The 16,633-nt window shown below is 57.9% G+C and overlaps 1 protein-coding gene across 3 annotated transcripts in view; it reads right to left on the reverse strand.

The window, feature by feature from the left end:
• The window catches only part of cfap119 (cilia and flagella associated protein 119), a 30,009-nt gene that overhangs the window by 5,434 nt on the left and 7,942 nt on the right, over positions 1-16,633 (reverse strand). For 2 of the 3 annotated variants that reach the window (XM_068026946.1, XM_068026944.1), the window contains one exon: positions 15,613-15,729. The exons of the other annotated variant lie outside the window; for it this stretch is intronic. In XM_068026946.1, the coding sequence (XP_067883047.1) occupies positions 15,613-15,729 (117 nt within the window). The remainder of the gene's footprint in view (positions 1-15,612; positions 15,730-16,633) is intronic. 3 annotated transcript variants of the gene reach the window in all.

The raw sequence follows: 16,633 nt of genomic DNA on the forward strand, positions 1-16,633 counted from the left end.
GAGGGAAAGCTGTCCGCTGGTTGGAGTCATACTGAGCGCAAAGGAAGATGGTTGTGGTTGTTGGAGGTCAATCATCTGAGCTCCAGGACATCACTGCAGGAGTTCCTCAGGGTAGTGTCCTTGGCCCAACCATCTTCAGCTGTTTCATCAATGACCTTCCTTCAATCATAAGGTCAGAAGTGGGGATGTTCGCAGATGATTGCACAATGTTCAGCACCATTCGCGATTCCTCAGATACTGAAGCAGTCCGTGTAGAAATGCAGCAAGACCTGGACAATATCCAGGCTTGGGCTGTTAAGTGGCAAGTAACATTCGCGCTACACAAGTGCCAGGCAATGACCATCTCCAACAAGAGAGAATCTAACCATCTCCCCTTGACATTCAATGGCATTGCCATCGCTGAATCCCCCACTATCAACATCCTGGGGGTTACCATTGACCAGAAACCGAACTGGACCAGCCATACAAATGCTGTGGCTACAAGAGCAGGTCAGAGGCTAGGAATCCTGAGGTGAGTAACTCACCTCCTGTCTCTCCAAAGCCTGTCCACCATCTACAAGGCACAAGTCAGGAGTGTGATGGAATACTCTGCACTTGCCAGGATGGGTGCAGCTCCAACAACACTCAAGAAGCTCAACACCATCCAGGACAAAGCAGCCCACTTGATTGGCACCCCATCCACCACCTTCAACATTCACTCCCTCCATCACCGATGCACAGTGGCAGCAGTGTGCACCATCTGCAAGATGCACTGCGGCAACTTGCCAAGGCTCCTTTGACAGCATCTTCCAAACCCGCAACCTCTACCACCTAGAAGGACAAGAGTGGCAGATGCATGGGATCACCACCACCTGCAAGTTCTCCTCCGAGCCACACACCACCCTGACTTGGAACTATATCACTATTCCTTCACTGTCGCTGGGTCAAAATCCTGGGAACTCCTTTCCTAACAGCACTGTGGGTGTACTAACACCCCAAAGACTACAGTGGTTCAAAAAGGCAGCTCACCACCACCTTCTCAAGGGCAATTAGGGATGGGCAATAAATACTGGCCCTGCTGCATCCCCTGAATGAATAAAAAATAAATTGATTTCTTCTGAGACAAGGAAGGTGTGAAAGTAGGCACATCATAACACAATAGTACCCATTCAAACATTAATAGATAGCCATGGATTCCACATCTGGTCCACTGTGTGGTCACACTAGGGGAAAAGACCATGTGTCAGGTACCAGAAATGCTAATATGATAAAAGGTAACCCTCTGGAGAGAGAGATCATAACAACATGCAGAGAAGGCAGTCCAGCCAGGGGCTGTGGAAAGATCCTGCCTAAACAAGAAGAAAAAGCCCTGCTGCTGATTCTATACATCAACTTGGTGCAACAAAGAACTGAAATCCAGTTTCAGTCTGAAATCTTAACCACCACAAATCTATAACACCTCAACAAGTTCAAGACTACAAACAGCCCAGGCCCGTACCTTTAAAAGAGACTGTCCTGCTTAGATTCAACAGGTTCCCTGTAAACCACAAACTATCCCTCACCTTGAACCCTTTACCTTCTATCTTTCTTCTCTTGTGAGTCAATGTCAGAGTGAATGCGCGCATGAGTGGTGGCGTGAACATTTGAGGGTATGAATATGGTTAAATAAATACTTAATCTTCTATTTTAAAGCTACACTCAGGCTAACTCTTCATTTTTAACAAAACACGACTGCGGGCAGTTGGAAGGTGAACAGAGAATTAAGCGTGGGGGAACATTCAGGTAATAGCGATCAAAACAATAATAAGGTTTAAGACAAAGATTGAGTCGCTCTTGCAGAGACCCGGCATGAACATGACGGGCTGAATGGCCTTCTCCTGTGCAAAACCCATTCTACGATTTTTATTTATTTATTTAGAGTTACAGCACTGAAACAGGCCCTTTGGCCTACCGAGTCTGTGCCGACCATCAACCACCCATTTATACTAATCCTACACTAATCCCATATTCCAACCACATCCCCACCTGTCCCTATATTCCCCTACCTATACTAGGGGCAATTTATAATGGGCAATTTACCTATCAAACTGCAAGTCTTTGGCTGTGGGAGGAAACCAGAGCACCCAGCGAAAACCCACGTAGTCACAGTGAGAACTTGCAAACTCCGCACAGGCAATTCCCAGAATTGAACTCGGGTCGCTGGAGCTGTGAGGCTGCAGTGCTAACCACTGTGCCGCCCCCTGCGCCATTCTCATCTTCTTAAAATTGGCTTCCATCCAATATATTACTTCTGCCTTTGGCTTATTTATGCCCTTCTCGATCTTTGTCTTAAACCTCATTATGTTTTGATCGCTGTTGCCTGAATGTTCCCCTACACTTAATTCTCTGCTCATTACTAAACCCAGCAGTTCTCCTTCTCTTGTTGGGGCTCCACACATTATAAAAACTCAATTTCTCGTACCCCCCCCCACCTTTTTAGCTGCCTCTTTCAAGTTTATTTGCAAGTAGTTAAAATCCCCTGTGGTTTTTACCTCCTTTACCCATTTTACATGTGCTTATATATTTATATTCCTCCCCCTCCCCTACTTACCCAAGGGGCATGGGGTTAAATACAGAGTAAAGCTCCCTCTACACTGTCCCCATCAAACACTCCCAGGATAGGTACAGCACGGGGTTGGCTGCTGTCTAATTGGAGTGTTGACTGCTGATTGCAGCAACGAGCCTCAGCTGACAGTGCTGGTGGCAGGTGGAGGTTGCTGAGGTGGAGAGAGAAGATACATTGAGGAAAGGAAAGCTTCAACAACAATCACCATTACAGTGAAGAAAGAGACTTTTTGTTGGAAACGAGGCTTTGTCTGGAGGTGGGTCCTTAACACCAGTAATTTACTTTGGACTGTTGGGGGAGGAACAAGTGGCCAGAACAACAAGGGGTGGGGCTGCCAATTCAGCAGGAATCTGTGCTGCTGCAACAAGCACACAGGGAAGCTCCCTCCCCACCCCAATTGCCCAGCCTGGGTCAGCTGAAGCTGCCCAAGCTAAAGAGATGAAAGGTGATAGATCGTGCCTGGGCAGCTTCAGCTGACTCAGGTGAAGACGCCTCCCCCAACCATGCTGGCAAAGACTGTTTTAAGTGTGCTGTGTGCACCAGTTCCTGAGAGCAAGTCATCCCATCACAGCCTGTCTTTCCCTCTCCTCTATACCCTCAGCCTCTCCCCTAACCTGTTTTTATATATATTCAATTTCTCTTGTGAATCTTTCAAGTTATTCGATTTGCAAGCCTACAATTCGGGCTGGGTTTAGCTGTTAGACCCATGGCAAGCCCTTCATCACAGGTGGCGGGGCCCTCTACTACCTATGCAGCTGCAGCCTCTGTGGCTGCCCACGTGACCCCGTCACCCTTTAAATTATTGACATGCAGCCATGGGGTGAAGAGCTATCCCCACCCCAACATGTCTATTGAGGCCTGCGTTAAGGCAATGGCCGTGGTTGTCGGCCCCTCGGCCATTGTTGCGGCCTCAAAGATGTATGGGAAGGCTGTGTTCTTTTTGAAGACCGAGCGGGCGGTGTCCCTGGCCCTGAGTAAAGGGCTCACTGTGGGGGGGACCTTCCTGCCAGTGGACCCTCTGGGGGCCACTGCGCATCGGATAATGTTGTCCAACGTCCCACCCTTCATTCCCAGTGAGCTCCTCCTCCCCCACCTGCACCATCTGGGGGAGGTGAGGTCGGGGATCACCCCAGTCCGGCTTGGTCTTCGGGAGCACAGCCTCCAACATGTCTACTCCTTCCGCCGCCAGTTATTTATGCAGCTGGCGCGGGAGGAGGACACGGAGGGCCAATTTTATGTGGAGTTCCAGGGGACGGCCTACCGCGTCTTCTGGACCTCGGATGGGGCGCGGTGCCACGTCTGCAAGGGGGTGGGGCATGTTCGTAAGAACTGCCCCAACCTCCCGGCCGCCAGCTCCACCTCGGCGGCCCAGAGTGGTTCCACAGCACCTCCTCCCACTCCCCCCGCAAATCCAACAGACACCGCTCAGTCGGTTCCGGAGGCTGTGGTTTTCACAGCCTCTGGCGGGGAGGGGAGGGTCCGTCCGAGCGGAAGGAAGACGCGGGGAAAAAAGAAACATCGTGAGGCGCGTCCCCTGGACACTTTGACTCAACCCGAGCCTGAGCTCAGCCCAAAGCCCATTCCCATGGAATCCACCTGTCCCAGGGCTGGGCTCAGGCCCAGGGTGACTAAAAAAGGAAAAAAGGGTGCGGAGGCGGAGGCCTCTGATGACATGGAGGTCTCTGAGTCTCCGCGCCCAAGTGCGAAAAAGAGGAGAAGGCACCCCTCCACAGAAATAACACAGGGCCCTGAGGTGCAGGGCCCATCTGTTGGAGGGCAGCTGCCTCCTGTTTCTGGTCCTCAGGTTCCCCCTACCGCCACCACCAAGGCTGCAAAGTCCGGGCAGGAGCACTCTATTCCTCAGGATGGAGGGGAGGGGATGGCCCCGGTACGTGAGGCCCCTCCTAAAGGAGTAAGTGGGGCCCTGCTTGTGGTGGGGGAGCCTGGGGAAACCGCCCATTCCGCCACTGCTACTGGGTCGGGTGCCCTGAATGAAGGGGAGGGCGAGGCCCCAGAGGGTCGGGCCTCCCAGCCGGAGTCCACCACCAACCAGGAGACACCCGACCCAGTTATAACTGAGAATGCTGCCCCATCTGCTGGGCCTGTGGGTGCTGGCGGAGCGGGAGATGGCCTCCTCTCGCCGCCTCCAGTATCGGCTCCGGCTGGTTTCCCGGAGTCCGGAACTTCTGTCTCCCCTGGACCACTCATTGGCCTGGGGATGGAGGTGGAGGGGGGTCCTGAACCGCTGGTGCCTACAGGCTCCAGTTTCACAATAGAACCCAGAGAGGACTCCTCCGCCATCGATCCTGGGGGTGGGATCGTGACGGAGGCGGGACCAGCTGGCGCGGCCGGGACGTCCGCACCACAGTGTGTGGTGGATGTGTCGGCCGCTGGCGGTGACGACCCGGAGGAGGATGGGGATTCGGTGCGGGGCACGGAGGATGATCTTGATTCCATCGCCAGTGAGGTGGTGGAGTCGCTCGTGCCTCCCACCGAATCTCCTCTCATCCCCACGGCGGAACTCCGGGATTTCCTCGCGGCTTGCAGAGGTTGCCGCAATAAAGTTCAGCTGGCCCTCGACCGTTGGTCGAATCTGGCGCTGATCATCCAGTCCGTCCGTGCCGCCCTTAAGATAGCGGGCAAGCGCGCGGACGTGAAACTGGTTGAGAGGCGCCGTTTTAATGTGTTCCTCAATGGGTTGCTGGGGGAGTGGAGGGCCAGGTGCACTTCCACTCCCTCCTCACAGTGAGGTGTTGGTGACGGGTTTTAAGTACCTTTGACATGAAGATAACCATAGCCAGCCTCAACATCAACGGCAGCAGAGGGGCTCACCGCAGATTTCACAATCTCTCAGTCCTTAGGGAAGGGAGATACGCGGTGAGCTTTCTGCAGGAAACCCACACCGTTCCGGGAGACGAAGCCACCTGGCTCCTGGAGTGGCAGGGTGGGGTCTACATGAGTCACCTCACCCCTATTTCTAGTGGGGTGGCTATCTTGTTGGCCCCAACTTTTCAGCCGGAGATCTTGGGGGTCAAGGAGCTAGTGCCGGGCCGCTTGCTCCACCTCGCCGTTCGCCTGGGTAGCGTGCCGCTCCACTTTGTGAACGTGTACGCGCCCAGGCCCGGCGCGTTGCAAGCGCGCTTCTTTGAAGAAGTGTCCGCTCTCTTGAGCTCCATCGATAGCGGCGAGTGCATCATCCTCGGGGGGGATTTTAACTGCACCCTCGAGGTGGGGGATCGCTCCGGTCCCCAGCGCGGCCAAGCGTCGGTGGAGAAGTTGAGGGGACTGATCAGCTCCCTTAACTTGGTGGACGTCTGGCGGAATCTCCATCCCGACTCCAGCGCCTTCACGTGGAGGTCTGGAGGAGGGGGGTCGCGAATCGACCGCCTCTACATTTCGCAGGCGTACGTCTCCTGCGTTTCGGCGGCCTCCATGCGGCTGGTGCCGTGCTCGGACCACCGCCTGGTGTGGGCGGAGTTCACTCCGCTCCACACGCGGGCGGGGTCCGCGTACTGGCACTTTAATAACCGGCTGCTGGAGGACGTGCGATTTCGGGACTCGTTCTGTCGATTCTGGGCCGACTGGAGAAGGAAGCAGGGGGGCTTCCCCTCCTTGAGGCTATGGTGGGATGTGGGCAAGACTCACATCCGCGTCTTCTGTCAGGAGTACGCGAAGGGGTCGACCAAGAGGCGGGAAGCCGAGATCGGGCGCCTTGAGAGGGAGGTGCTCGACTTGGAATCCCGCCTCGGTCATGCCGTCGCGGACCCGGCCCTGTGGCAGGCGTACAAAGAGAAGAAGGGCGCGCTGAGGAACCTGCAGCTCATAGGGTCCCGAGGCGCGTACGTGAGGTCGCGGATCCAGATCCTGGAAGATTTGGACCGCGCCTCACCCTTCTTCTACTCGCTGGAAAAATGGCGGGGGGTCCGTAAGCAGCTCATCGAGCTGCTGGCCGACGACGGTTCCTCCATCACGGATCCGGAGGGAATGGGCCTCCTGGTCCGGACGTATTACAGTGCGTTGTTCTCTCCGGATCCGTCCAGCGAGGATGCGCGCAGAGTTTTGTGGGAGGACCTGCCGCAGGTCAGCCCGGAGGGCGCCGAAGGATTGGAGGCTCCGCTCACGTTGGCGGAGCTGACTGGCGCCCTCCACCAGCTCTCGAGGGGCAAATCCCCAGGGCTGGATGGGTTGACCGTGGAGTTCCTCAGGGCGTTCTGGGACGTCCTGGGGGACGATTACGCGCGGGTCCTGGGGGAAAGCCTGGCGACCGGGGAGATGCCCCTCTCGTGGCGCAGGGCGGTCATCGTCCTGCTACCGAAGAGGGGCGATCTCCGCCTGCTTAAAAACTGGCGTCCGGTCTCCCTCCTCAGCACGGATTATAAGATCTTTGCCCGGGCTATGTCTACCCGCCTGGGCTCCGTGCTGGCCCACATGATCCACCCCGACCAGTCCTACACGGTCCCGGGCCGGTCCATCCAGGACAACATCCACCTGGTCCGGGACCTGATCCATCTTTCCCAGAGGACTGGTCAGTCGGTCGCCTTTCTCTCCCTCGATCAGGAGAAGGCGTTCGACAGGGTGGATCACGATTACCTTTTCGGGACTCTGCGCGCTTTCGGTCTCGGGCCGCATTTCGTGGCCCGGGTCCGACTTTTATACGCCGCCGCAGAGTGTCTAGTCAAAGTTAACGGGTCCTTGACGGCGCCCCTTCGATTTGGGAGAGGAGTGCGTCAGGGGTGCCCCATGTCCGGCCAATTGTATACCATCTGCGTGGAGCCCTTCCTGTGCCTGCTTCGCAGGAGGTTGACGGGATTGGCTCTGCGCGAGCCGGCCATGTGGGTCGTCCTCTCGGCTTACGCCGACGACGTGCTCCTCGCAATCACAGATCCCGTTGACTTGCGGAGGATGCGCGACTGCCAGCAGACCTTTTCTGCCGCGTCCTCCGCGAGGATCAATTGGGAGAAATGTTCCGGACTCCTGGTTGGTCAGTGGCGGGTGGACTCCCTGCCGGAGGAGATGACACCTTTTGCGTGGAGCACCACGCACCTCCTCTATCTGGGAGTCCACCTTAGCCCCGCTGAGGAAGCCTGGCCGGCAAACTGGCAGGAGTTGGAGGCGAAAGTCACCGCTCGGCTGGGGCGCTGGACAGGACTGCTCCGAGTGCTTTCCTACAGGGGCCGAGCGTTGGTCATAAACCAACTGGTGGCCTCCATGCTGTGGTACCGGTTGGTCACTTTGGCCCCGCCCCCTGTATTTGCCACCAAGATCCAGAAGAAACTCGTCGATTTCTTCTGGGGCAAGAGGAAACACTGGGTCTCTGCCGCGGTCCTGAGTCTCCCGATCGAGGAGGGCGGTCAGTCGCTGGTGTGCGTCCGCACCCAGGCTGCGACTCTCCGCCTTCAGACCCTGCAGAGATACCTGTACGTCGAGCGTCCTCCCAGATGGTGTGCGCTGGCGACGTATTTTTTCCGCCAGTGTCACTGCCTTCAAGACGACACGCAGCTCCCGGTGGAGTCCGTTAGCCGCGCCTCTCTGAGGGAGTTGCCTGTCTTTTACCGGGATCTTTTCCGAGTCTGGAACATGGTCGCCTCCAGTCAGGGCGCTCCCCCGCCGGCGGAGGAGAGCGCCTCGGCTGTCCGGGCGGCCGACTCCGGGGACGGTCCGGCGGGCGGAGGAGTAGCCGAAACCCCCGGGACGCCCCTCACTGCGGGTGGCGAGGGGGCTCGGGAGTGCGGAGCGATCCCGGCCGAGCTGACCCCTGCTCGGCCGGAACTGCTCATCGGGCCCAGGCCCCGAAACCCTCCTCGGGAGCCGGTCCCGCACAACCCGAGCCGCCTCTCGGAAATGCCCTCCGTGCCATTCCAATCGGCGCGGAGGGGTTTCCTGTACGGGCTGCTCCTGCACACTCTCCACTTCCTCGCCCTCGTCAGCCGGCCGGACACGCCCTGGCGGTCCGCGTTGCCATCTGGCGGCGAGGGGAAACCCCGATGGAGGTCTCTCTACGCGGGAGTCTTCCCCCTTTACATCGGGGACCTGGGGTGGAGGGTGCTGCACAGAGCAGTCCCGTGCAATAGGCTTTTAAGTAGGTTCACGGACTCCCAGGCCACCTGTACTTTCTGCGGCCTGGACGAGTCCGTGTTCCACATTTATATGGAGTGTGCGAGGTTGCAGCCCCTATTTGAGTATCTGAAGGGGCTGCTCCTCAAATTCTGGCTGCACTTCAGTCCCACGCTCCTGATCTTTGGGCACCCGGTGCGGAGGGGCTTGGGCCGGGAGGAGGATCTCCTCGTCGGTCTGCTCCTGGGCCTGGCCAAGGTGGCAATTCACAGGTCCAGGTTGCGGGCCGTCGGGGGTTCCGTCCTCCCCGATTGCCTGCCCCTCTTCCGCGGTTACGTTCGCGCCCGGGTGTCCCTGGAAAAGGAGCATGCGGTGTCCGCCGGTACGCTTGAGGCCTTCCGCGACCGGTGGGCACCGCAGGGACTGGAGTGCATCGTCGACGCCGAGAATGGCATTTTAATTTGAGTTTTTTGTTTATTTATCTGTTTTAATAAAGTTATTTTAAAACTGTAAATATGTACATAAAGGGGGCCTGAGGGATAAAGGCCCACTCGATGTGAAAAATATATAAGGGGCCTGGGGTATAAAGGTCACCTTAAAAAAAAACGGGGTTGGCTGCTGTCTAATTGGAGTGTTGACTGCTGATTGCAGCAACGAGCCTCAGCTGACAGTGCTGGTGGCAGGTGGAGGTTGCTGAGGTGGAGAGAGAAGATACATTGAGGAAAGGAAAGCTTCAACAACAATCACCATCACAGTGAAGAAAGAGACTTTTTGTTGGAAACGAGGCTTTGTCTGGAGGTGGGTCCTTAACACCAGTAATTTACTTTGGACTGTTGGGGGAGGAACAAGTGGCCGGAACAACAAGGGGTGGGGCTGCCAATTCAGCAGGAATCTGTGCTGCTGCAACAAGCACACAGGGAAGCTCCCTCCCCACCCCAATTGCCCAGCCTGGGTCAGCTGAAGCTGCCCAAGCTAAAGAGATGAAAGGTGATAGATCGTGCCTGGGCAGCTTCAGCTGACTCAGGTGAAGACGCCTCCCCCAACCATGCTGGCAAAGACTGTTTTAAGTGTGCTGTGTGCACCAGTTCCTGAGAGCAAGTCATCCCATCACAGCCTGTCTTTCCCTCTCCTCTATACCCTCAGCCTCTCCCCTAACCTGTTTTTATATATATTCAATTTCTCTTGTGAATCTTTCAAGTTATTCGATTTGCAAGCCTACAATTCGGGCTGGGTTTAGCTGTTAGACCCATGGCAAGCCCTTCATCACAGGTGGCGGGGCCCTCTACTACCTACGCAGCTGCAGCCTCTGTGGCTGCCCACGTGACCCCGTCACCCTTTAAATTATTGACATGCAGCCATGGGGTGAAGGGCTATCCCCACCCCAACATGTCTATTGAGGCCTGCGTAAAGGCAATGGCCGAGGTTGTCGGCCCCTCGGCCATTGTTGCAGCCTCGAAGATGTACGGGAAGGCTGTGTTCTTTCTGAAGAACGAGCGGGCGGTGTCCCTGGTCCTGAGTAAAGGGCTCACTGTGGGGGTGAACCTTCCTGCCGGTGGACCCTCTGGGGGCCACTGTGCAGCGGATCATGTTATCAAACGTCCCACCCTTTATTCCCAGTGAGCTCCTCCTGCACCATCTGGGAGAGGTAAGGTCGGAGATCACCCCAATCCCTCTCGGTCTTCGGGAGCACAGCCTCCGACATGTCTACTCCTTCCGCCGCCAGCTATTTATACAGCTGGCGCGGGAGGACGTCCTGGAGGGCCACTTCAGTGTGGAGTTCCTGGGGACGGCCTGCCGCGTCTACTGGACCTCGGACGGGGCGCGGTGTCATGTCTGCAAGGGGGTGGGGCATGTTCGTAAGAACTGCCCCAACCTCCTGGACGCCAACTCCCACCTCGGCGGCCCAGTGTGGCGCCACTGCACCTCCTCCCACTCCCCCACATATCCTACAGACACAGCTCAGTCTGGACACATTGACACAACCCAAGCCTGAGTTTAGCCCAAGGCCCGATCTCGGGGAGCCCACTTGCCCCAGGGCTGGGCTCAGGCCCAGGGTGAACTAAAAGAAAGGAAGTGCGGAGGCCTCTGATGACGTGGAGGTCTCTGAGCCTCCGTGCCCAACTGGGAAAAAGAGAAGGCACCCCTCCACCGAGGTAACTCAGGGCCCTGAGGTGCAGGGCCCATCTGTTGGAGGGGAGCTGTCTCCTGGTTTGGGTCTCCAGGTTCCCCCTGCCACCGCCAACATCAAGGCTGCAAAATCTGGGCGGGAGCTCCCTACCCCTCAGGATGGAGGGGAGGGGGAGGCCCCTGTACATGAGAGCCCCTCCTGCAGGAGCATGTGGAGCCCTGCTTGTGGTGGGGGAGCCTGGGGACACCTCCCATTCTGCCACTGGGTCAGGTGCCCTGAGTGGAGGGGAGGCCGAGGCCCCAAAGGGTTGGCCCTCCCAGCCAAAATCCACCACCAACCAGGAGATACCCGAATCAGTTATACCTGAGAATGCTGCCCCATCTGCTGGACCTGTGGGCACTGGCAGAGCGGGAGATGGCCTCCTCTCTCCGCCTCCGGTCTCGGCTCCGGCTGGATTTCCGGAGTCGGGAACTTCCGTTCATTGGCCTGGGGACGGAGGTGGCGGGGGGTCCTGAACCACTGGTACCCACAGGTTCCAGTTCCATCCTAGAACCTAGAGAGGACTCCTCCACCATCGATCCTGGGGGTGGGATCAGCTGGCGCGGCCGGGACGTGTGGTGGGTGTGTCGGCCGCTGGTGGTGATGACCCGGAGGAGGATGGGGATTCGGTGTGGGGCACGGAGGATGATCTCGATTCCATCGCCAGTGAGGTGGTGGAGTCCCTCGTGCCTCCCACCGAGTCTCCTCTCATCCCCACGGCGGAACTCCGGGATTTCCTTGCGGCTTGCAGGGGTTGCCGCAATAAAGTTCAGCTGGCCCTCGGCCGTTGGTCGAATCTGGCGTTGATCATCCAGTCCGTCCGTGCTGCCCTTAAGAAAGCGGGCAAGTGTGCGGGCGTTAAACTGGTTGAGAGGCGCCGTTTTAATGTGTTCCTCAATGGGTTGCTGGGGGAGTGGAGGGCCAGGTGCTCTTCCACTCCCTCCTCACAGGGAGGTGTTGGTGATGGGTTTTAAGTACCTTTGATATGAAGATAACCATAGCCAGCCACAACATCAACGGCAGCAGGGGGTCTCACCGCAGATTTCACAATCTCAGTCTTCAGGGAAGGGAGATACGCAGTGAGCTTTCTGCAGGTAACCCACACCGTTCTGAGAGACAAAGCCACCTGGCTCCTGGAGTGGCAGGGTGGGGTCCACATGAGTCACCTCACCCCTATTTCTAGTGGGGTGGCTACCTTGTTGGCCCCGACTTTTCAGCCGGAGATCTTGGGGGTCAAGGAGCTAGTGCCGGGCCGCTTGCTCCATCTCGCCGTTCGCCTGGGTAGCGTGCCGCTCCACTTTGTGAATGTGTACGCGCCCAGGCCCGGCGCGTTACAAGCACGCTTCTTTGAAGAAGTGTCCGCTCTCTTGAGCTCCATCCATAGCGGCGAGTGCATCATCCTCGGGGGGGATTTTAACTGCACCCTCGAGGTGGGGGATCGCCCCGGTCCCCAGCGCAGCTAAGCGTCAGTGGAGAAGTTGAAGGGACTGATCAGCTCCCTCAACTTGGTGGACGTCTGGCGGAATCTCCATCCTGACTCCAGCGCCTTCACGTGGAGGTCTGGAGGAGGAGGGTCCCGAATCAACCGCCTCTAAGTTTCGCAGGCGTACGTCTCCCGCGTCTCGGCGGCCTCCATGCGCCTAGTGCCGTGCTCCGACCACCACCTGGTGTGGGCGGAGTTCACTCCGCTCCACACGCGGGCGGGGTCCGCGTACTGGCACTTTAACAACCGGCTGCTGGAGGACCAGCGATTCCAGGACTTGTTCCGTCGATTCTGGGCCGACTGGAGAAGGAAGCAAGGGGGGCTTCCCCTTCCTGAGGCTATGGTGAGATGTGGGCAAGACTCACATCCGCGTCTTTTGTCAGGAGTACGCGAAGGGGTCGATCAAGAGGCGGGAAGCCGAGATTGGGCGCCTTGAGAGGGAGGTGCTCGACTTGGAGTCCCGCCTCGGTCATGCCGTCGTGGACCCGGCCCTGTGGCAGGCGTATAAAGATAAGGGCGCGCTGAGGGACCTGCAGCTCATAGGGTCCCGAGGCGCGTACGTGAGGTCGCGGATCCAGATCTTGGAAGATTTGGACCGCGCCTCACCCTTCTTCTACTCGCTGGAAAAATGGTGCGGGAAATGCAGAAGCAGCTCGTCGAGCTGCTGTCCGACGACGGATCCTCCATCATGGATCCGGAGGGAATGGGCCTCCTGGTCCGTACTTATTACAGTGCGTTGTTCTCTCCGGATCCGTCCAGTGAGGACACGCGCAGAATTTTGTGGGAGGACCTGCCGCAGGTCAGCCCGGAGGGCGCCGAAGGATTGGAGGCTCCGCTCACGTTGGCGGAGCTGACTGGCGCCCTCCACCAGCTCTCAAGGGGCAAATCCCCGGGGCTGGACGGGCTGACCGTGGAGTTCCTCAGGGCGTTCTGGGACGTCCTGGGGGAAAGCCTGGCGACCGGGGAGATGCCCCTCTCGTGGTGCAGGGCGGTCATCGTCCTGCTGCCAAAGAGGGGCGATCTCCGCCTGCTTAAAAACTGGCGTCCGGTCTCCCTCCTCAGCACGGATTATAAGATCTTTGCCCGGGCTATGTCTACCCGCCTGGGCTCCGTGTTGGCCAATATGATCCACCCCGACCAGTCCTACATGGTCCCAGGCCGGTCCATCCAGGACAACATTCACCATGTCCGGGACCTGATCCATCTTTCCCAGAGGACTGGTCAGTCGGTCGCCTTTCTCTCCCTCGATCAGGAGAAGGTGTTCGACAGGGTGGATCACGAGTACCTTTTTGGGACTCTGCACGCTTTCGGACTTGGACCGCATTTTGTGGCCCGTGTCCGACTTTTATACGCCGCCACTGCGTGTCTGGTCAAAGTTAACGGGTCTTTGACGGCGCCCCTTCGCTTTGGGAGAGGAGTGCGTCAGGGATGCCCCATGTCCGGCCAATTGTATACCATCTGTGTGGAGCCCTTCCTGTGCCTGCTTCGCAGGAGGTTGATGGGATTAGCTCTGCGCGAGCCGGCCATGCGGGTCGTCCTCTCGGCTTACGCCGATGACATGCACCTCGCGGTCACAGATCCCGTTGACTTGCGGAGGATGCGCGACCGCCAGCAGACCTTTTCTGCCGCGTACTCCGCGAGGATCAATTGGGAGAAATGTTCCGGACACCTGGTGGGTCAGTGGCGGGTGGACTCCCTGCCGGAGGAGTTAACACCTTTTGCGTGGAACACCACGCACCTCCTCGATCTGGGAGTCCACCTTAGCCCCGCTGAGGAAGCCTGGCCGGCAAACTGGCAGGAGTTGGAGGCGAAAGTCACCGCTCGGCTGGGGCGCTGGACAGGACTGCTCCGAGTGCTTTCCTACAGGGGCCGAGCGTTGGTCATAAACCAACTGGTGGCCTCCATGCTGTGGTACCGGTTGGTCACTTTGGCCCCACCCCCTGCATTCGCCACCAAGATCCAGAAGAAACTCGTTGATTTCTTCTGAGGCAAGAGGAAACACTGGGTCTCTGCCGCGGTCCTGAGTCTCCCGATCGAGGAGGGCGGCCAGTCGCTGGTGTGCGTCCGCACCCAGGCTGCGACTCTCCGCATTCGGACCCTGCAGAGATACCTGTACGTCGAGCGTCCTCCCAGATGGTGTGCACTGGCGACGTATTTTTTCCGCCAGTGTCACTGCCTTCAAGACGACACGCAGCTCCCGGTGGAGCCCGTTAGCCGCGACTCTCTGAGGGAGTTGCCTGTCTTTTACCAGGATCTATTCCGTGTCTGGAACATGGTTGCCTCCAGTCAGGGTGCTCCCCCGCCGGCGGAGGAGAATGCCTCGGCTGTCCGGGCAGCCGACTCCGGGGACGGACTGGCGGGCGGAGGAGTTGCCGAAGCCCCTGGGACGCCCCTCACTGCGGGTGGCGAGGGGGCTCTGGAGAGCGGAGCTGACCCCTGCTCGGCCGGAACTGCTCATCGGACCCAGGCCCCAAAACCCTCCTTGGGAGCCGGTCCCGCACAACCCGAGCCGCCTCTCGGAAATGCCCTCCGTGCCATTCCAATCGGTGCGGAGGGGTTTCCTGTACGGGCTGCTCCTGCACACTCTCCACTTCCTCAACCTCGTCAGCCGGCCGGACATGCCCTGGCGGTCCGTGTTGCCATCTGGCGGCGAGGGGAAACCCCGATGGAGGTCTCTCTACGCGGGAGTCTTCCCCCTTTACATCGGGGACCTGGGGTGGAGGGTGTTGCACAGGGCAGTCCCGTGCAATAGGCTTTTAAGTAGGTTCACGGACTCCCAGGCCGCCTGTACTTTCTGCGGCCTGGACGAGTCCGTGTTCCACGTTTACACGGAGTGTGCGAGGTTGCAGCCCCTCTTTGAGTATCTGAAGGGGCTGCTCCTCAAGTTCTGGCTGCACTTCAGTCCCACGCTCCTGATCTTTGGGCACCCGGTTGCGGAGGGGCGTGGGCCGGGAGGAGGATCTCCTCGTCGGTCTGCTCCTGGGCCTGGCCAAGGTGGCAATTCACAGGTCCAGGCTGCGGGCCGTCGGGGGTTCCGTCCTCCCCGATTGCCTGCCCCTCTTCCGCGGTTACGTTCGCGCCCGGGTGTTCCTGGAGAAGGAGCATGCGGTGTCCGCCGGTACGCTTGAGGCCTTCCGCGACCGGTGGGCACCGCGGGGACTAGAGTGCATCGTCGATGCCGAGAATGGCATTTTAATTTGAGTTTTTGTTTATTTATCTATTTTTAATAAAGTTATTTTCAAAATATGTATACAAAGGGGGAAAGAAAGAAGAAGAACAGGGTTAGATAAGGAGTAAAGCTCCCTTTCCACTGTCTCCACTTACCTGAGGGGTGAAGACATACTTGTAGAGCTTGAAGTGTCTGAAGTAAGTGTCGAGAACGTAATCTGTCACCAGTTTGACCTGCTCTGCGTTGAATAGGTCAACGCTGAAAGGGGGCCTCTGGAAGAGAGGTAGATATCGATTAGAAAGCGGGGCTGACAGGGGGCCGGGAAAAGGGGGGTGGGTGGGCTGCATGTAGTGTCCTGGGAATAGGGCCCCAACCTGTCTCTCTGGTTACGGTGTCCCTGGCGCCTCCTGTGGGGAAGATAGAGAGACCTGATAGAGCTGGTGAGGGAGTGGAGTCTCGCTGGGTTAGGGAGCGCGGGCTGTGAAAGCATCTGCGATGCTAAACCTTTACAAAACACTGGTGAGGCTCCGACTCCACATTCCCCCAGCTCGGAGAACAAAGTCGGGGGGAGGGGAGGGAGAAGGTCAGTCGGAATATTTTCACAAGAGCTGGGAGATATCGGAGCAAGGAATGGGTTGCCCCGGGGGGGCTACAGGGCAGGGACTGGGACATCATTCAAAGGGGAACTGGAGAAGGATTTAAGAGAGGAGGAACGTACAAGGGTCTGGGGAACGGGATCGGAGTGGAGTTCCGGTTAGTGCGGTAGTATTAATCCAGACTAATGGGCTCAAATTCAAAGATTCCAGTGGAGGTTCATGTTGTCTGTCTCTCTCTCTCTCTCTTTCACTGTCTGTCTCTCTCTCTCTCTGTCTCCCTCTCTCGCTCTGCCCTCTCGCTCCCCTCTGTCCCCTTTCTCTCTGTCGCCTCTCCCCTCTCCCCTCTCTGTCCCCTTCACTGTTGTCCCTCTCTCTCTGTCTTACTCCCTCTCTCTCCCCCCCGCCCGTCTCTATTCTCTCTCTCTCTGTCCCCCGCCCCCTCTCTGTCTCCTTCTCTCTCTGTCCCCTTCACTGTTGTCCCTCTCTCTCTGTCTTACTCCCTCTCTCTCTCCCCCCGCCCGTCTCTATTCTCTCTCTCTCTGTCCCCCGCCCCCTCTCTGTCTCCTTCTCTCTCTGTCCC

The sequence above is a fragment of the Heterodontus francisci genome, unplaced genomic scaffold (genome assembly GCF_036365525.1).
Source record: "Heterodontus francisci isolate sHetFra1 unplaced genomic scaffold, sHetFra1.hap1 HAP1_SCAFFOLD_545, whole genome shotgun sequence".
Taxonomy (NCBI): domain Eukaryota; kingdom Metazoa; phylum Chordata; class Chondrichthyes; order Heterodontiformes; family Heterodontidae; genus Heterodontus; species Heterodontus francisci.